The following is a 21,193-nucleotide window of genomic DNA, read 5'->3' on the forward strand; positions in this document are numbered from 1 at the left end:
GGTACGCGGTAAATGGCTCCTCCGGAATTCATTCATCGGCCGGAAACTCCACTTCTGAAGGGTATGCATAGGTATGTACGTGTGTACGCACCTACCGATCGAGACGAGACGCTAACCACCTACAACACAAACACACGACGACTCCGATGCGGAGTGCTTACAATATCTATGTGGGTATACATATAGCGCAAGTTCTGCGGAGGTGAAAGCTCACAATCGGACAACCGCCCGGGATGTCGTTTCAATCGATGCAACTGTGTTTACCGTACTTAGAAACTCGCCGGGTTTCCTACTTTATATATTATATACTGGGACTTTTGCCCCGCTTTTTACTCCGCCGCTTATACGTATGGGTGCGACAAAGGAACGCGGTGTGCATTCTGCGACCTGCGACGACACGGCTAATTTTGTCAGGCTGAAGAGCCTCTCTTGTGACGATGATGCCTCCTGATATTTCCGACTTCTTCGGGATCTCTCAATTCCCTTTCAGTACAACTCGAGCTATGCCTGCGTTTCTTGAATACCATTGTTGAACGCACAATGTATATATACATACATATACTCTCACAGCAAATGTGGATAATATTGCACTCGTTCGTACGTGGTGTATTAGATTTTCAATGGTTTCTTGACCATCCAGAAGAAAGAAGTCATTGACAGGTTTAAACCCAGTTATTGATCCTTTTATTTTCCAATATTATTAATTGATGGCATTGATTGCAAATTTATCGATGACTAAAACCAATTGCTAGAGGATTAGAAACGACGAATTTATTTTTTTCGTAATTATAGAATTAAAGATCAAACAAATACAACCAAAAAATTCGATAATTCGGACAGGGTCAATAACTGGTACACTTACCTTAACGAATAAGCGAATAGGAAGACTATATTATATTTCAACACATATTCGATTACACGATAGACATTCGAATCGTGCATAACGAAAAATTATCCACTCCACTGCGTATCTCGAAATTTGTATAACATCATCGCGCGATTCCTAATATATAAAAATTGAGCTCTTTAGCTCGTGGATGATACGTTATAACAGAAAGGAGAGGAGAGACGAGAAGATAACAAGTGCAAAATGGGGAGGAATGGTTTACGCGTATGCGTTATCCACGGGAGAAACGGTGACAAGTAAAAGTGAAGAACTCGGAACGCGACGGGACGCGATATGTCCGGGGGGTAGGGGTGGATAAAAATGTGTGCGCGAGGGTGAGAAAAAAAAAAAAAAAAAGAAGAGAAAGACGAAGTAAAAGAAAAAAAAGAAAAAGTGGAATACATAAAGAAAGAGAGACTGGGGAAAAAAATATACAAAAAGGGAAGAAAAAGATTCTTTCGTCAAGGGGTGAAAAGGGGATGATGGATGTGCTGCGTCAGTCGCTACGTCAGCGAACCTCTGTCGCGTGTCTGTAAAGCACCGTATGTATCCACCTCCGGCTTCTTCTTATTCTTCTTTCCGTCTTCACCCTCCCCCTCCCCCTCCCGCCCTTCTTCCGCATATCGCATATAATACATATCATCGCGCCTTTCAGCGGCGTCAAAACTCCCCGAACCATTTTCCAAAACGCTTCTGGATCGATCGAACGGTTTCCATATTTTTATCCCTCCAATTTTTTCTTCCAAAATAGGAGAAGTTTCCAAAAAAAAAAAACAGAAAAACACGCAAACATAATTACCGAGCTTCGCTACTGCTTGCCTGAGGATGCAAAAAGGTTTAATCAGTCTTTTCCTGTAAATTCGGCTAAACTAAGGCGTAAAAATTTTGAGATAAAAAAAAAAAGCAAGGTTCCCCTCTCGCGTGATCCGCTCCTGCAGAAGGCGGAAGAGCCGAGGGACGGACGCAGCAGCATTTGCGAGGCTAATGAAGTCGTAATGGTCGTTCATGACGGGCGCATACATACACGCGTATTATACACACGGAGTACGGGTGTAAACCCGAGTGAAAAAGGGCTCTGGGTGGTGAATTAGGGCTGCGGAATAGCCAGTCAGTCTCCTGCACACATTTTCACAGCGTACGTATAAGGTACTTGTGTAAGGTAGGGTCGCGGGGCTGATATTAAATGCAAACGTTACAATATCAAAACAACTCTAACGCACGTAACGCGCGCGTCAGAATGCCCACTTGAAGACACCCCTCGGATGCAGCAGAGCACCGAGCGCTAAATAGCCTGGTATATACCGTATACATAGGTATATGTTTCTCTCGCTTCGATTCGTTCCTTCTCATTTCAACCTAGAGCCGAGCCTCCTAGGGCGGCCGATCCCCCCTTTCGAAAGCGTTAGCTTTTCTACCGCGTGCGTTATACGTGATAGACACAATGGAACCGACATACCGATCGGAAAACACGATTCGTATTCGTAGGTATACCGTATCTGAGAGTTTTTCCTCTACCCCACGATTCACCCCGACATTTTCTCTACGTGTTTACGCGTCGTAATAACAATAATTATTACACTATCCCGTATTCACACTTGCAGGTGATGGTGGTAACGTACAGTAATGACTGTCTTCTTTGACTCCTCGTCTCGCGATTTTACGGTACAATTTTCGTACGCGTGAAATCGAATACACGGATTTCAACGAATTTCTTAATCAACGTACCGAAATACCGATCTTAATTATTCAGCACGTGCTACAAAGGACGTAAGTAAGGACGGACAAGAAAATGTCGAAGTTCAGTTAGATGAATATTTTTGTATCAGGGTATGTATGTGTAAGGTGTAAAGTATAACGTAGTGCGAGGTCGTTTTTACACGCTCAACTTATCGCGTATGCGAATAGACTATACACATATATATACAGTATATGTATAAGCTGTTGACGCAGGATAATTCCAGTAAGTACGAAAAGCGACAGATTTCCCAAGAGTTAATGGAGCGTGTATCGGGCATTTATTGCGACGCGAGTGATTACCATAATTTTTCCATATTTCCGTGCAAAGTTTATTGCGTGACACACACAGAGCATCGAAGCCGTGATTATTCGTCTGTCGCGGGACGTCAGACATCCTCTCCCATCTGCTCGGCAGCACCCCCCCGACGCCTCGAGGATGACTAGGCAATTTGCGAAAAGCTCATTGCGAGACCACCAGGATCACTCGAGTATCGGCGCGAAGGTCGCGACCTGGCGAAGATGCAGAGGAAGAAAAAGATCGAGCGCAAGTTCATATCGTGCGACTGTTTTCCGAACAATGATACGAAGCCTGGTGGGAAGAGTGCGTTTGAGAAATCGAGGTGCCGGTGCTCCACCCCCAAGCTTCGAGGAACGGCGTCCCGACGCACACAGAGACGGCAGCGCCCTTACACCGAGTGGTAAAACCGGGAAAAGAACGACTCGGAGTGACACCGGCAGAATAGGCGTGGCCGCTCAGCCGCGATCTTATACACCGAATAAAAGAGACTCCCTTTTGAATAATATAAGGACTGCGAAGTCGTCGAGGACGACGGCCACGAAGCCTGATACAGCCGCCTTGAATGAACCGCCCGGCAAGGAGCCGCTCGAATCTCTCTCGAATGGCTTGTGCGCCTCGCCGCCGTGGCTGGCTTGTCAAGGACACAATGAACCGAGGTTATCTATTACAGGGACCACGCTGCTCGCTCCCTTTCCCCCCGCCTCCGAGCCTCTCGCTCTCCTCGCCTCTCCTGCCGCTGCGCAGAAACTGATTTAGCGATTTTTTGCCAACTTTTCTTTCAATCGAAAAGGAACTTATCACTTTTCTTTTCATACGGTACGAGATCGCCATTCTTCATTCCTCGTTTTTGCCGGCCGCAAGCTTCACTCGAGCAAAGCATCGGCGAAGGCGAGATTTAGCCGTCCGTATTATTCGGTCCTCGATTCGAAGCTCGAACACCTTTCCCGACGAGAAACGAACGTTGTCGAACGAGAACAACGATGCCACGATGATATTTTTTTTAAGGATCCGTTAATCCCAGATAGCGTTGAATCAAACGCCGAATAGGATTGATCGATACAACGGAGCTAAGTGATTTGACTTTGAGCAATGGTGAAACGAAGATTTCGTAGTTATACTAGAAACCACTGATCGGAAACAGCGATAAGAATAACAAGACAAGCTTACAGTTTTTACGGCAAAATCACTGATCAAACGGCCAAAATAAAAATGAAAATAATTCATCGTTAACAATCGTGGCTGTAACTTCGGTCGAAATACACTCAACGATCAGCCATGTGCCGGCATGGTTTGATGATGGAGGATGAGCGTCCTTGTAATGGACGATTCGATCAGCGAATATTTTGTACACAGTCTGTTCGTCCCTCGACTTGCTCTCTTCGAGTCTCTCCATCTAATTCCAAGTTTGCTTTCTCCGTATACTTGCTAATTTGTACTTACGGATGACCACCCTCGTGTAACGAAACATGGTTCCATCTATCTATCTATCCCAATGTCTTGTTACAGGACACAGCGGGGTCAACCAGCTAGGAGGAGTCTTTGTCGGAGGTCGACCTCTACCGGACTCAACGAGGCAAAAGATTGTCGAATTGGCGCATTCGGGTGCGAGGCCGTGTGACATCTCGCGGATACTTCAAGTGAGCAACGGATGCGTCTCAAAGATCCTTGGCAGGTTGGTTGAAATACTGCACACACGCACGCACACACACACACACACACAATCGAATAACCACGCGCTGCGCTAAAAATCGACATAATTATAATTTAGAAAAAGGCTTCTGATTTTTCACTCTCTCTTCTTCTTCTTCTTCTTCTTTTTCTTTTCTTTTTTTTTTCCTCCTTTACTAATCAACGGAGCATAGGCAATGGAATGTACGCATCTTTAACCGCGATATTTTTCGTCAAAGAAACTCCCCTCTTTTTACCCGTCAGTTTTGCGGGTTCGCCGATGCGACTGTAATTAGGTTTTCCGCTTGACCTTGTCGATGCGGAGACAAGCTGCTCTCGCCTTTTCCAACTTGTGTAGGTACCAGCTCGAGTATTTTTTTCCACGAAGCTGTGAGAGTTCGAGGTGAAAAATAGAGAGGAAAAACCGTTCCGACTGTAACGATATGAGAAAAAAAAAAAAAAAAAAAACACCAAAATAGCAGAAAAAATGAAAATCTTCGGCGTACACGCGAAAATCTTGATACCTTCATCGTTCGCTTCGTCCTCGTTACCTCCGACCTCGAAACCGTTGGCCACAACCTGGCTCAGCACTGCCACGAAGTCACGGCCCGGGTTAATCCACCGGTATCAAGTAGATTAGCTCTGTTCGTAGTCGGACAAACGATTCCGCCCGTCGTTCCGAGATTCGGGGAGTTCGGAGGTCGGAGGCTGGTTATATCCGCGAGGTCGAAGAGGAGATAATCCTGTGCCGTGGAAAATCAGTAGACAAAGTAAATTAAAAGGAGGGGAAAAAGACGAAGAGAAAGTTACGGGGAATTCGGGAGCGACGCGCGTTATACGCGCGCACTAGATTCACAGACTCTATCTCCGTCTACTAAATTGTACCGAAAATTCTTATTGTTGCAGGTACTATGAGACGGGCTCGATAAGACCGCGTGCAATCGGCGGTAGTAAACCGCGAGTGGCCACCGCTGAAGTTGTCAGCAAGATTTCCCTCTACAAGCGGGAGTGTCCCTCGATTTTCGCGTGGGAAATCAGGGACCGTTTGCTCCAGGAAGGCGTCTGTACCAACGACAATATACCCAGCGTGAGTACGATTGCATTGTTCGAACAATACCGCGCGTCGGCGTCGAGGAAACGCCGATAAGGGGGTGAAATTTTTTCGTCGGCGAACCTTGACGCCTTGGCGAATCCGCGTTTCGTTGAAGTTATTCACGTGTGAGACAACCTCTCCGACGTGACGTCCCGCTCGAAGGGGGAAGGTAAAAATTGATCCTGCCTCCGGTCGCGTCTCAAGGTCTGTCGTAGGCTCGGAACGTTAACGGCGAGGCGGCGGCTGCCGGCGGGTGATGAGAAAGGCGAAGAGAGAGCGGATCCGGACGGAGGAGAGACCAAGAGAGAATGAAGGCAGAGGAGGGCTGCGAGAAGAATAAAAGTGTCCGTGACTCGCGAACCGGCCGTTGCCATGGTTATTTGCATGCGTCCAATAAACGGTGGCTAAGGGGCTCTCGCCCGCTCCCTTCCGCCATGATGGCGTGGGTGGCGATGGGGTGAAGGACGGGCGAACGGGGCGAAGAAAGAGGGTCGCTAAACTCCCCCTGCAGCCGCCCTCCCGTAATGGCTTCGAAGGAGCTCCGAGGAGCGAGGAGTTAAAAAACGGAAGAAGCGCGGCGCGGGGTGTTCCAGAGGGAGGGATGGTCGCGAGGTTTCTATCCGTTGGAATCTAGATTACGGGAATGCGAGGTTGTACCTACGAGAGATGCGAGACGAAGGGGGGGATCAAGTAGCAAAAAAACTCACGCTGTGCACCGGTTACAATTAACGACGAAGTGTAAATTCCTTTTGACGTAGTTTCGAAACCGTTGTTACGAGCACGGTTCTGGCTCAGGTCTGGAAGTTCGACCCGAATGTCACAGGCGATTTCGCAAAATACATCTTATTTTCGATTAATATACCGATATCGGGTTTCCTCGCGATCGTTGGCCTCCAGGCTGTAATGATCCGCTAAGTATACGCGAGCCGGCCTCTTGAGTTGCCTAAGAAGCCGCTAGATTACACGATATACAATTCTTTGTTCAAAGCTGAAATTCACCTTAACGTCAATATTGTTGAGAAATAATATCGTTACGTAGAAGAGTTACGTACGTCGGGCTTTCTAGTTCGCGGTAACGAGACCGATCCTTCAATTCATTCGGATTCTTATTTTTTTTGGCCTTTTTCTTTATAATTATTCGAAAATTCTCCCCCTATCTTTCTCTCTCTCCGTCACTTTATACACAGTCGATATTTTTCCTGATGGAAAAAACCACGAAGGAAGTGGCTGATTGGAGATAATCGTGAATTCGGTCTGATAGCGAATCTGCACACGTGAATAGGTACGGGGTTCAAGTCGAGGGGTTCCTGCGGGATGCGATATTAAATATAAAATTTTATAAGAGGCTGCGGTGGGCGGAGGGGGGAAAAACGGGGGGTGACAAGGTGGTAAAAACAGCGAAAAATCAGGGGAGAGAATCTGGGTAACTCGGGGTAGGTATAAGGTATACAGGAGGACCGGCACCTGCAGCGTTGCTGCTGCTGCTGCTGCTGCTGCTGCTGCTGCTGCGAAGCGTATCCAATTTGATGGCATTACAATAACGGGGGTAATGTCTGAGAATAATGAAATTTCCCCCAATCACGAGGACTCGCTCGGAATACGTTTCCCGAGCGCTCACCTCATCCTTCTCCTTTCCTTTCTTCCTCTCTCCCTTTCTCCCTTCGTCTCTCCCCCCTTCCTCCCTCCCTCTCACTCTCTCTCTCTCTCTCTCTCTCTCTCTGGCTTCCGGCACTATTCCCGAAGCCTCCATTGTCTACGCGACATGATCGCAGAGTGTGTACAGATCGCTTTGGAATTATCTCGATTAGCCGATCTATTTCTAAATCGAGTTTTAGTCCTCCATATACACGGAAAAAAATGTAATGCAGATTTTACATCTCCTAAATGTACACGAATTATGGTATATCCACGTATAAGCATAACGTAACTCTTACCGTTGGTTCCTTGACTCTTATTATCGGATTTGTAAGTCTTGCCACAAATTGCTGCAACACCAAAAAATGTAAAATCTACAATATATTTCTTTCCCTGTAACTTCTGACGTATTTCATCTCGCGCATATCTTACCGCCTTTCTCAATTTTTACGTTCCAACGACTGCAGCATATACAGCTGGAAACAGGCATGCGTACAGTGTTTTCCAATCAGTTCTGAGACTCACCCCGAAATTCGTTTATTTCTCCGCACCCTTCAACCTCTCGATCGTGCCTTTTCTTCTCGTCGTACTTCTCGCCCCGCATAAGCTGCGCGCTCTTTCCACTGTATCATCACGCAATTTTCTAGCGAAAATTTGAATCCAGTGACGCGGGCAGATCGCTCGCGCCGGGTGTTGCCGCCGGCATCGGGAAAGCGGGGCGGCACGGCGGGGTTACGTTCGTCCAGCTCGGCGTTCTGGTACCCGGATTTGAATCTGGCACCAGGCGGTGGAGCCGAACCGTTATTGGTTTAACCGCGTCACTGATTCTGGCTTAAATCCAGCGGCTCTCATTCCTTTTTCCGTGCCCAAACTCCCGTCGACACTTCGCCAGGCAAATCCCGCGGTATTATTATATAATATCCAGATGTTTGAAGGCGGACTGCTGCATTTGAAGAAAAAAGAAACAGGCGGAGATAAATTTAGCAGCGCCAAGTGTGTTCGTAATTCGATATACCTGTACATTCCTCTTATATATACTTCTGTATTACTGTATTTAGAAAATATGGTCACGGTATAAATATATTAAATATGTAAAAGAAAACTTATTTCATTCGACTCTAACGTCATACCTATAATAGGTATAACACTTTACACACAGCTATGTAATTATTTTCGCAGAGATGCGTTATCGGCGAAAAAAAGACGTTTAATATTACCCGCTTGTCATTTTCTACGAGAATATTATCGATTTATAAGAGAGAAGCAGAAAAAAAAAAAACGTTTCGAAATTGAAATACGAGTATAACGACGCTTTTCCAACGGTGTAAGTTTGATCGACGATTTCCGAACGTTTAAACCGCGTTCCGGTACAAATTCCAGGGAGCACCGCTGTTCGGGAAGATTACAGTTGTCCAAGCGAACCTCGGCGTGCAGGCGTGATGTTTCATGTCAATAATGTCCCGGGACACCGGCGAGGGGAAGCTGAGGGGGAGGGGGAGCGGAACGCGGGTTCCGCGTGGGCGGCATTTCGACGCGGCGTGGACACTGCGTAAATTAATCGTCTCCCGACACCCCCGGCAAACCCGTCCCCGTCCTCTTCCTCTTCCTCTTCCTCTTCCTCGCGAATTGTTTAACTGAGTGAGATCCGTGCGTGCCGCGGGACTGCGTTACGAGGTCCTCGGCCGGGCCGCGTTCCGCACCCTCGAACAACTGCGGAGGCATGTAACGCACGCCCTCGGCTCGTGTTCTACACGTTCGAGATTGTCGCCAGTGTCCGGTACCCGGGTAAGCGATGGGTGAAGGGGTGAAGGGACGAAGGACGGCAAAAACGATTTAAACGGTTTGACGCGCCCCGCGCGATTCGACCGCAACTCCGATTCCTCCTACAGTGCTGCCTACGTTTTACGCCGCGCTCCTCCGTGATGTATTAGCAATAGGGATGAAACTCGCCGGACCGTCCGAATCGAAAGTTCGGAGAAGAGAGAAAAGTGGTTGAAAAATGTTTAGATCTGCGATAATGACGGTGAAAGCGAATCGAAACACATCGACTGTTACGTGTAGGTAATAGATATGGATTTGAACAAATGCGAATGACACGAGCTGCAATAATAAAGTTAAACGCGTAACTTGAGAAACGATTTTTTGTAATTAGAACGTTCGGAGTGATTGAATTCTCGTGTTTTTCGGCCGATTCTAACGATTTTAGATACAGATCTCCAGAGATTGCTTGAAATTTTTTTTTATACAAATCTGTAAGTTGTCACCAGACTGGATAAGAAATATATATTTGTACAAGTACGGTACAACAGATTTTTGTCAATATATTGTTTTACATATTTCCGCCTTACGTGTGTTCCTGCAACGTTATACAGACAATCTGTGAGGACATTATCGGCAAGCGAAATGAGTCAAAAAACATCAAAATCGGATCAAAGACACGGAAGTTGAATAATTTTGGACGTTATAATTATAAAACCTCTCGACAAATTGTCGATATCTAAGCTTGCGTTTTGGGAATCCTCTCAGATTAATTTCTCTAGCGTAAAACAGAGATGTTGTTTCCATAGTTCGTATTACGATTCGCTGTATCATTCGTGCAGCTGATACCATAGTATATTTTCCGAACAGTTTTTCCTCTCTTCCCAACTTTTGATTCGGACGGTCCCCGGCCGATTCATCCTTAACTACACTACACGTACATTCGCATCGCGGTTTATCTCGACACCGTCCGAACCCCGAGTTGTTTGTCCCGCGCTATACGTTCAATTACGTATTCCGTCCGCGTGCTCCAGGGGCGTCAAACACACTCGCAGTATAATCGTGGGATTAGATTCAATTCTTGTCAAACGATAGAACGATTAAACCTCTTTTATCATTCGTTTCTTTTTTCCGCTCTCGAAAGAAACACTTGCATTTGTAACGTTTCTCTCCCTCGCAGACGCCCGCAACGGAACAGTTGCACGCTTTAACAATCGTCGTTTCCACGCAGGTGTGGAGAACTATCGAAGGTGAAAGGTGAAAGGTTTGCAACGGCGAAGTGGGAAAATAATAAAGCGCAAGTCTCGAGCGTATTTCTTGACCGCAAAAGTGGGACGAGACGCGTCGTTCGAGTATCATAAATCAGGGGAAAGGGGCGTATAGCCCCCTATATACGCTATACCTGGTCTACTACGACTCGTTGCCTTAGAGACAAAGAGAGATTTTCTCGCTCGCGGATATATCTGAGCAACCGAATATATTTAGCGGGGCTCGATTTGTGAGGGTGAGTTTCGGGGTGACAAAGCTCGGCCGGGAAAAAATACATAATGCAGAAGCCGGACGTCTACGCGCGACACCCTCTGACTCGGACCAAGTCACCGAGAAGCGCGGAGAGACAGAGAGAGAGAGAGAGAGAGAGAAAGAGAGTCAACGCGGAAGGCAGAGCCGAGAGAAGAGAAGAGTTGATACTCTCTCCCTCTCTACCCCTCGAAACCCGCGAAGCTCCCTCGTCGATCGTTCTTCGTATCGTAACGGGGGTGCATTGATTTACGCAGGGTGAAACCGTTCGCTGTTTTGCCATAAGAAAAAATCCTACCACCTTCCCCTCATACGGCACAGAGGACGATTCACTCTACTCGCGTGGAGAGTTTGCGCCGTTTTCAACCGTACGTTTGAACCGGATATCCGACATTTTTTAAATTATCATTTTTTTTTTTTTTTTTTAGACACCATCTTTAGACTTTTTATCGTAAGATTCGCATCTCCGAGAGCTTTGTCACAGTGAATAATTACCAGATCTGAGAACGGACGTAAAATGCAGGAAGGAACGAATGAACCGTATAATCCAATGGAATTAGTTAGAGCGTAAAATTTTCGAACCCTTAGTGCGCAGGGATTTCCAAATCGAGAATAATCGCTGCAGGTTCTCTCTTAACATTTATCTGGCACCTTGGGGCCGTTCTTAAACGTTTCTGTGATGTAAAAATTTTTTTTACCATCTTGAAATTAAAAATTATTGTTGCTATTTTTTCTATCTTGTAAAAGAGACTTGAGTGAATACCCAAAAAAAATAAAAAATAAAAATCAAGTCAGAATATAAAATTGCTTCGGTGCATGACCCCAAGGTGCCAGCTAAAGGTTAAGAAACCAAACCACTTCGACAATACCGATGCCAAAAAAGCTCGTTTTTTCACCGATCGAAAGTTTCGCGCAATATCGGTGTATACGATAATAATATGAAATAATTACAGGATAAATAAATGAAGAAGCAAAGTAAAATTCCAGGATCCGATCGCCACATAAAAGAAGAACGCTCGAGCGATTAAACGGTCGAATATGTAAGAAACGGTGATAGACGAAGGGAGACAGGCGGTACATCGTACAAAAACGGGCGGGTGGCTCGCCGTCCGAGAATCGAAACCTGCGGAGGACTCGAGGGCCGAAAGATCTCCCGGAACGATAAACCGCGTTGTTATCCACACGCGGAGGCAAGATGGCGAGCTGCTGTCCGAGCGGGTAACGTCAAAGTCGCTCGAAAGCACTTCGAGCGGGCTGCAACCCTACACCGGTCATCGGGTTCACGGTGCGTGTATGGTTACGCACACGCGGAGCCGACGCGACGGGGCCCGACGGGGCCCGACGTCAGAAAAATGGGTCCGAGGCCCGGTGCGGACTCTCCGAGTTGGACGGCTCATTGTCAGCGGCTCGTTTAACGCGATTTCACCGAGCCGAAGGGACACCCGCGATCCATTTTACCTCTCTTATTATTATTGTTATTATTTTTGTCGTTGTTGTCGTTGTTGTTGTTATTATTATTTTAACCAACTATCAGACGTATCGACTTACGCCCCACGTCGCTGCAGCCTTTTCTGACCCACGCAACGCCGCTAAAGTTTCTCTCCGTGATCAAGCCCGAGCTGCTTTGCCCCTCCTCTCTTATCTAGTAGCTACCATCTCAATTCGTTTCTGGGAACTCCGGTTCACGCAGACCGATTCCTTGAAGTTTCACGAGACATCGCATTATTTTCTCACCTCCTGATGTTGATCGTTTTACCGATTATATAATCAATATATGTACTCTTCATCTTTAATTTCTCAAAAATGATCGATGAAAATCGTTCGGGTTTAAATCAAGTTACGCGGATCGTCAGAATTATACCGTGATGCGAATTCGCCGTGTGTGCAATCTCGAAGGGTTGACAGTTTGTTCTGCAATTAAAAAAAAAAAAAAAAACATCGTACCGCCCCAGCGTCGCGTCCGTATCGTCCATATCACAGCAACTCAGCTTTCGAAAGCTCGAGCCCCCGTCAAGTATCGGTTCTGCCGACCTATAGCTGGTAGATAAAGAAGCGGACGGTGCAGAAAAGCGTAAGTGCGAGTGAGCGTGTCGGATGAGTTGAGTGTACCAGTTATTGACCCTGTCCCAATTGCTGACCTTTTTTCATTGTACCTGTTCGATCGTTGGTTACAAAATTACAAAAAAATAAATTCGTAGTGTCTAACCTTCCAGCAATTGGCATTGGTCGTCGAGAAATTCACAGTTTTCGCCGTCAATTTATAATTTTGGAAAATAAAAGGGTCAATAATTGGCACGCTTACCTTACGGAATCGGAGGAAGACCTTTGTTACGAAATATTTTTCGCTTTTCTATCAATCCACGCCGCGAACCCGACGTAGGTGGACTTGAATTGTGCAGCAGCAGCCATTCAGCCAGCGAGGCAATATCGCGCGACGCGTGGCGCGTTTCCCCCGCTTTTTACTTCCCCGGCTTGACCCCCTGGGGTGCTTTCGTTAAATACTCTTAGCGATGTTCCCCCGTCTATGCAAGTGTGCGTTCGTAGGGTACGTAGCCGTAGGATAACCGAGAGTGAGAGAGCCAGCTGGCAACGGATTTAAATCCGCGATTATACACCCCCGGCATCGTATCTCCTCGCCCTTTCACCGCTCTCTATCTCCCTCGCTCTGTGTTTAAATTGCGAATACCGCGCGTTCCTCGCGTTCTATTTAAATCTAATTTGTATCCCGTGAAGTTCGGTTCAACCAGTGGTGAACGACTCTTTACCAGCAGCTATGCCGGCACGAGGTTTACGTTTCGCGGTCACTGCGGAACCGGCATCGCGATGATCTTGAAACACTTTTCATTTTTTTGTTTCTAGTGTTTCACCCGTGACCTCTCGATTTTTTTTTATACTCACTTTTGGCCGCTACCAAAGCGGCTGCGTTTCTCCGTCGCGACGAAACAGGAACTTCGTTATTACGACGCCTTACTTTATACATATAATAAAACGATATCTCTCCGGGGTGCAATTTACACATGAAGTGGCGGCGAGGGAGAATAAAGAGCCTATAATGTAACTGCTGGGGTGACAAAGTTCAGGTTATAATGAACACGAAGACAATAAAGTACAGTTATATAGATAAATGGAAGTTGAAAATATGATTACATCGAAATGAGAGTAATCGAATATATGTTGAAACTCCTTGAATTACAGAAAAAATAAAGTGAACAAAATAAAGAATAAACGAATATCGAAACAGTCTGAAAAAACACCACCACAAGTTAATATTGCAGGGGGAGAATAGAATAGGACGAAACTCACGTCGTATCGTTCGCTACAATCCTACACGCGGATCGTGGCGAGAAGAGAAATGGCGGGGTGAGATTGAGTCGTCGTCGTCGTCCGGGTCGCGGTCTGCAGCCGATGCCCGAATTTTTAACCCGGATGGATTTCCCACGCCGAGGCCAAGTCCTGGCGATACTTCACTCGAGCGTCACGAGCCGGGGTGACACGCGGGTCGGTTGCAGGAGCGGCGGCGAGAGGGAAGCTTTGCAAGTCGCGTGCCGCGTGCTTCGGATCCGCGTAACGAGTGTAATTGCCGGTGATTACCGGAAAATTGCCATTTTGCCCTCTCCCTCATAATTCATCAACTTTTTTCCCGCAAATTTGTGCACGTCGTTGAGGTCCTCCGTCCAACGCAAGTTTGAATTTGATGATCGGAATTGGAAAAAACGAACCTGCGGGAATTGAGGTGGATTGGATTTGAGAAAAATTACGAAGGTTCTTGGACCGAAATTGATAATTTTACACAGTTTTATCTCACAAACTGTTGCGTTCTTGAGCTACGAAAATGTCTTGAGGGATTTAGAAATAGAAAATAATGGAATGGTGGAGAAAAGTTTGGATATCGATGATTTGCTTTGCGTCGCTTCGAAATTTAAAAAAATTCAGTACGATCGTTTGATCACTGAAGCAGAATTTATTCTCTTTTACCAGCATTCGATTCGATACTGCTATTAATTTATTGATCGTAATTATCAACAACATCGGCGAAATGTAGAATCTACTATTTTACGATACAAGAATGATATAATAAGATAAGCGAATTACAGTGAATTTTTAGGAAAAAGTCTTGCGAATAAAACGAGTCGTGATATCGAACGAATCTATCAGACTTTCAACAAACGAATCCTCGATATCTACAGTATTACTCTACGACTTAAATATCTTCAACCATTTTCCATTATCCCTAGAAATTTTCGTAGTTTACGAGGAACTGCGCCAAGTGTAGGACTCTCTCGATTGACGTCCAACCCGCCTCCTGTATAAAAGAACAATTACCTGCGCACAGAAAGCCCGATTCAATAAACTCAAAAGCGGCCAACCCACCGCTTGATCCGGCGACTGAAATTGGCCGCAGAAAATTACAGTTTACATGGTAAAGGTTTTGCGAGGTGAGCAATATACAGCGGTGGCTAAAAATTCGGGGGGTTTTTGATTATTTGGTTAGGCGATGGGGTGCCGATCACCTAGCCTGCAATTTCCTCGGGCGCTTACCGCGGGTAGTCGAAATCGTTGTCGAGGTCGGGGTTGGGGGCTGGCTAATGACAGGTTGCAGACCCGAAACCCGGGATCCCGGTGCCTGCAAGCCTGCGAGTCGAGGGCGAGACACGTGCTCCTGCTATCATTCGCACCCCCATTGCGATCTGATTCCGATCGAGAACGATTCCGTCCCGTTCCCGTTCTCCCGCACGCCGCGTCGTTCGTCAAGGGCTTTATAAGCCGTGACCGTGATCGTAATTCGCGATTCGTTATGCCACCTCACCCTCCGTTCAAATCCTCTCTCTATCGTCTCTCGTTCTCTCTCGATTTCTTTCCCGCACGATTCCTCCCATCCCTGGATTATGTCATATTTAAACGCGTGCCGCGTGTTATCCACGCCTCCGCGACTTGAATAAATTTCAAGAAACACGTCCGAGTCTCTCGCGAAGTTTCGAAGTTGGGATCGTATTTCTTGTACAGCGCGCATCGTCTGAATAGTTTATCATTTTTATCGCGCGAACAACGACGACGAAGGACACGGATTTTAGCCTATAGTCCAGAGACCAAGAAAAACGAGAAAAAGCAAGTAACGACACGGCTGAAAAGTTGACGAAAAAAAAAAAAAGAAAAAAAACATCGTAGCAATTACTCCCGAAGCGCGCGTCATCGTCGTGACTGCAGAAACAGCGTGGATCAACGGAGAATTGCACGGAGTGTACGAGTCGGAACTCGGCTAAGATTACACGCAATACGTGTGAGGAATGGAATGAGGCTGCAGATACACCGCGGCTGGGGGATGCTGCTGCTTATCCGATCCCCGCGCGGCAACCGGAAGTCGGTGAATGGCGAGCCCTTACGCCGTGCATGCGCCCCGTCACAGCGCGTGTTTCCGCCCGCCTCTTCCTCCGGGCTTTCTGCTATTACCCCGGCTGAGCGGGGAGAGAGAGACAATATTATGACGTCTCTATCCGGCTCTCCGGCTCTCCGACGCCCCTATCGCTGCTTTTCCTTTTGCCACTTCGCACTTACCACTTCACGCTTCATGCTAATTTTATTGATCGAGCCTACGAGGCCCTGGAGACACCGGGGTGCGGGTACCGCGACTTATTATTCGCAGCCAAAACGCGGGGCGACGAGGAGGCTGATACGCTTTTCATTTGCTGCAGCGCGACTGAACGCAGCGCTGATATTCGAGGACGGACGTTTCGGCGAAACTTACGGAAATCGGTAAACGCGTGCAGCTTCGGAATTCACTTTTTCTCTGTAACGTTGAAGCTTAACTTTGTAACAAAGTTGAACGGCTACGTGTATGTGGAAGAAAGATCTCCTGGAAAGCTTGGCGAAAGCTCGAGGTTCGCAAGCGTGTTATCTTTGCGTATCACCGCGATTCCGGCGAGTTTAAACTTCGCTTTACGCCCTCTGAGCCCAGAGTTCAGGATTCGAGATTTGGCTTGACGTGAAATGTAAACAGTCAACGGTAAAGGCTCGCTAATGTCAACTGTCCTCACGAGTTAACCCTTCGAGTTACACGTTATTGTGTGATGTGTATAATAAGATTCTTTTGTTTTTTGGAGTCGCTGATTACGAATATGAAATCAGGTTGAAAAAAAATCAAGACGGTGGATCCAATATTGTGGACGAAAATTTCAAACGTGATCGAATACGGTCAAAAAACTCTATGCAAAGGTCTTCGGAGTCGCTGATCGGATTCGCCGTACTGAATTTTCAAAATCTGATTACAGATTCGTAATCGGCGACTCCGAAAACTTATAATTTATGTAAAACATGTATAAGTGTGAAGGGGTAACTTTCTCGAAAATGAATTATTCCTTCAATTTTCACGATTTTTTCAATCAATTTGTTTCTAACAATAATAATTTACGTTATAACGCAACAATTACTCTCAAGAATTTAAAACCTATTAGTATACTATCGCAAATGTTGAAAATAGAAACAAAAATGTTTTCACAGTTCTCTAAACATGCAAAAAATGGATGTAAAATAGGTGGTAAGAATACTTACCACTCTGACTCGAAGGGTTGAGGAGCGTCGCCGCAGCACGAGTTCCGGCCCAGCTTGACATGTAATTCCACGCACAGCTGAGGGATCCTTGCGGCTAGCGGTGTTTACAATTTCCTCATCATTCACGGGCATTGAGGTGATCCAATTGCGCGACAAAGCGTCGGATCCGGCGGCACAGGGGCGGCAATAAAGCGGCAATGAATCGCGACGATCGCTTCGATTCAATTCGTGAATCCCAAGTGCCGGGGCAGCGCAAACACACGAAAGACTCTAGAGTCCGGAGTCTAGGGTCTGAGCCAAGGCAGCCGGATCGGCGCGCTAGAGCGACCTAATGGGATGAAAAAAGGCGGAAAGGAGAAAAAAAGGAACGAACTGACGTGGATCTCGACTCGGCGAGTGACGTCGAGTGCCGCGCGTGCATTCGTTCGTTCTTTCGTTTGTCACCCGGTGATTGACGGCAGTGACAAATAAGCCCTTTGTACAGGGACTCTGGCTGCCGCTCCCTTCGTCCCTGTTCCTGCCATTCTCGCACACATACCTGCACTTTCGGTTCCTGCGCGTGGTCCAGCTTTCCCTAATTGTCCGCATGCCCGTATTTATATCGACGCGTAGAGAGGGACGCGGTTCGGTTCGTTGAACAGCTACGCAAAGTATAGTGTCAAAACACTCGAAGACTCCCCGGATCGTCTCAAGTGATTTCGAGTTGTGGTAAAAGTCTCTTCGATTCCTGTAACCGATAATACACGTGGTTTCGATGATTATTCTATTCGAAATTGGATAGGTTGAAATTACCGTAAGTGCAGTGGGCATCCATTATTTAGTGGCGTGACGCGAAATACATGAACATGTCAAATAAATTTGAAAAAAAAAAAAAAAAAAAAAACACCTCACGTAATTAATGGACGCCTCCTAAGTCACTGCCTTGCGAATTTAGAATCGGGGTGGAGATTTGGAGAAATCGGAAAATAAAATGGGTCGCTATGTCGAATATGCAAAGACGCGAAAATCTGTTTCTTGTACAACGTACTTGAAAATGTAGAAAGACAAAATGTAGAAATGTCGAAACGTAGACGGATCGAAGTAACGAAAACGCAAACATAGAATCGCTGGAATGAATCGAAAGAACGTACCAATCCGAAACATAGTGTGAAGTTTGACAATTCTATATTTTTGCTTCTTTGCTTCGACCCAATTTCCACGATTCGACTATTCAACGTTTATACATAGTTCTGCAGTTTGTATTTCTATGAAATGGACATTCGCGTTTTTCGAAATCCGGTATTGCGACCCTTCTGTTCTCTAATCCTTATACGCTATTAGCTACGCCCATGAATTTACTCCCATCGAGTTTTATAATTCTGACAAAAGTTGCGTTGTACAGAAACATCGAGGCGCGAGTAGCGGCATAAAAAATATCTAGAACCTAGGAATAATTCGAATTCGATTTTCCGTACCGCACTCACAGCACGAGCCGGATGTTGCGGATACCGAGAGGGTGAAAACGTGGCCGGGGTTCAGGGCTGTCGAGTCGCATCAACGCCGTGGGCCGGTGACACCGCGACGCCTCGGCGTCGGGTCGTCGGGGCGCCGGGACGCCAGGACAGCGTCGTCAAGGAGCCCTCGAGAGCCGCGACGCAGGCGGAGCCGAAGGATAACGCGGCTTGCCGTCTCTCCTGACCAATTTTAGATGTAATCCAGAGCTTGTCTGACTCCCGGACACCTGGGGGGTCAATCACGTGACGCTGCAGAATCCTGACCGCGGAGACTGCGCCTAGAAAAAATAAGGAAAAAGGATTAGAAGGAAATAATAGGACGAGTAGAGGACGGACCGGGGAAGATGAAACTTTTCAAACTATCAGACGCGGAAATAAGGAGCCGAAGGAACGCGGAAGCGCTTAGCTCTCGAGCTTTTAGAATTATTTCCTACGTAGAACCGCGTCTCGCGATTCGTGTGAATTACCGATCAGAGACGCGGCTGTGCACGAGCAGCAGCTTCACGCGGTGAATGCTCACCTAACGAAAAGTACTTTGGAAGTGGAAAGATTTGATCCCTTAATGCCGGAGTGACAATTTCTCTTCGATTTTTTTTCTTCAATTTTTCATCAGATCTTGATTAAATCTGTGCACAGAAAAGAAACATTCGCAGATTGGAAAGATTGTCTCTCTTTTTTTCTTTCGTCTCGAAAATCTAAAACCCTGTAGCAATTAGTCGGTTATGATTCTTGTGGAAGAAGAAAAAAATATATTTTTGCAATCGTTTGAATATTGTATAAAAATACTGTAAAATTTAAGTCTATAAAACGTCAAATTTTATACTCTGGGATGCAGTTTGCCTCACTCATATTTTACACGTCGGTTCCAATTCCGTAATAACAAATAAAGTTAAGAATAAAGTCACCGACCGAAAACAAATTTTTCTCCGAAAACCGCGAAATTGTCGAAACGCGTAGTATCTGTACATATAACAAGTATACTAAGTAAATTGCCTCGAAACCGGGAAAACTCTTTTTCACCGATATTAAAACGTACCAACACACAACGGCACCTGGCGAAGGGTTTTATTACCTTGGTACATACGCAATTTGCAATATACACGGAGTGACGCGAGAAGATTTGAGCCGCAGGCCGTCGCAGTCTGCCGTAGAGTGTGAGATGTACGCTGTGAGAATATGCATTGGCTTGAAAATCCCCGCAAGTCCCCGACGTACTGCGACAGGAAATGCAGTGTATCCGTAAAAGTCCCCTGGTGCGGTTCGACGGCTGCAATATGTGCCTGCGAATAAAGCGAAAGAGTCACCGAATCCCCCCCAGCAAAGCGAGAATAACGTGTTTCTTTTTAATTACCATACGCGTTGCGTTTCATCCACGCGTGCTAATGCCCGTAATAAACCCCAGGAGGCGTTTATCAATCGGCAAACATCGTCCCAAGGTTGGCGTCTCAGCGAATAAGGCTGAGTGCCTGCGGGGCATGTAACGATTTCAACTTCCCACCAATTTTTTTAAAAATTTTTTATTTACTCAACAATAATAAAATAATAATAAAATTATGTATAATGAAATTAGATCTAATCCTCATTTTTTCTCCTCTCCCGCTCCGCTACAGGTATCGTCTATCAACAGAGTGCTGAGGAACCTCGCTGCCCAGAAGGAACAGACCCAGCAACACCAGCAGCAGCAGCAGAGCGTCGGCGTCGGCGTTGGCGTGGGAGCCGGAAGTCCCGCCGAAAGCGTCTACGACAAGCTCAGGCTACTAAACGGCCAGGCGACCGGCTGGCCGAGACCTAATCCTTGGTAAGTAGTCACGGTACCGGTAGCGTCAGACGGGCGAAACAGCTTTCAACGGTTCGCACAGTTCCACGTTGATTGATTCGATTTTCAAAATTGTTCTAATTCCATCGCAAAGTTCCTCCGTCTACCTAAAAAAAAAAAGGGCACTTGATTACTCGGGACGAAATGACTGCGGTAAAAGTACCTCCGTCAATTATTGCTTCGGGCATTGTTATTTCGCAGAAATATTTCTCGAATTTCATCATCAGTACATCCAATACATCCCCCTGCACTGCATCGAATCGTAAAAATCACGCATTTAATCGTCAATTTCGTACATTTTCATTTAATTCAATGAAATTAGTTTTTCAAAACCGCGATACTTTATCATTGGCATATGCAATTATAGCAACTATTTAAAGATTATCAAATCGTTTCCAATTTGTCATTCAAACTTTACGAAGTAATTATTTTCCAAGGCCTTTTTTTCTCCACAATGCAAATGTCCAGTAATTGTTTCCGAAGTAATCGAATGCGCTAAAAAAAAAAAAAAATATTTAGACCTCGCGATCTTCAAGTCCATCGATTTCAGGTACCCTTCCGGTCCCGGGAGTCCGTTTCCGTCCTTGCAGCCGAGCCTGAGTCCAAGTCACTGTTCAGCGCTGCCGCCAGACACGGCGGACATTCTGCACGCGAAAAAGGGTGAGTGCGGATTATACAAATCATTTTGCGGATAGAACGGATTGATTTCAATTGAACAATGACCGAAGGTGCAAGGGGTATAACG

General features: G+C 46.2%; 1 protein-coding gene across 3 annotated transcripts in view; it reads left to right on the forward strand.

Annotated features, from left to right (window-relative positions):
- The window catches only part of LOC124222245 (paired box protein Pax-6), a 66,568-nt gene that overhangs the window by 20,119 nt on the left and 25,256 nt on the right, over nt 1-21,193 (forward strand). For all 3 annotated transcript variants that reach the window (XR_006883978.2, XM_069137356.1, XM_046633025.2), the window contains 4 exons: nt 4,428-4,593; nt 5,496-5,676; nt 20,243-20,430; nt 20,999-21,108. Coding sequence is in view for 2 of the 3 variants with exons in the window: in XM_069137356.1 (XP_068993457.1) it covers nt 4,428-4,593; nt 5,496-5,676; nt 20,243-20,430; nt 20,999-21,108 (645 nt within the window). In the remaining variant the exon portion in view is untranslated. The remainder of the gene's footprint in view (nt 1-4,427; nt 4,594-5,495; nt 5,677-20,242; nt 20,431-20,998; nt 21,109-21,193) is intronic.

Source organism: Neodiprion pinetum, chromosome 6 (genome assembly GCF_021155775.2).
Source record: "Neodiprion pinetum isolate iyNeoPine1 chromosome 6, iyNeoPine1.2, whole genome shotgun sequence".
In the NCBI taxonomy this organism is placed as follows: Eukaryota; Metazoa; Arthropoda; class Insecta; order Hymenoptera; family Diprionidae; genus Neodiprion; species Neodiprion pinetum.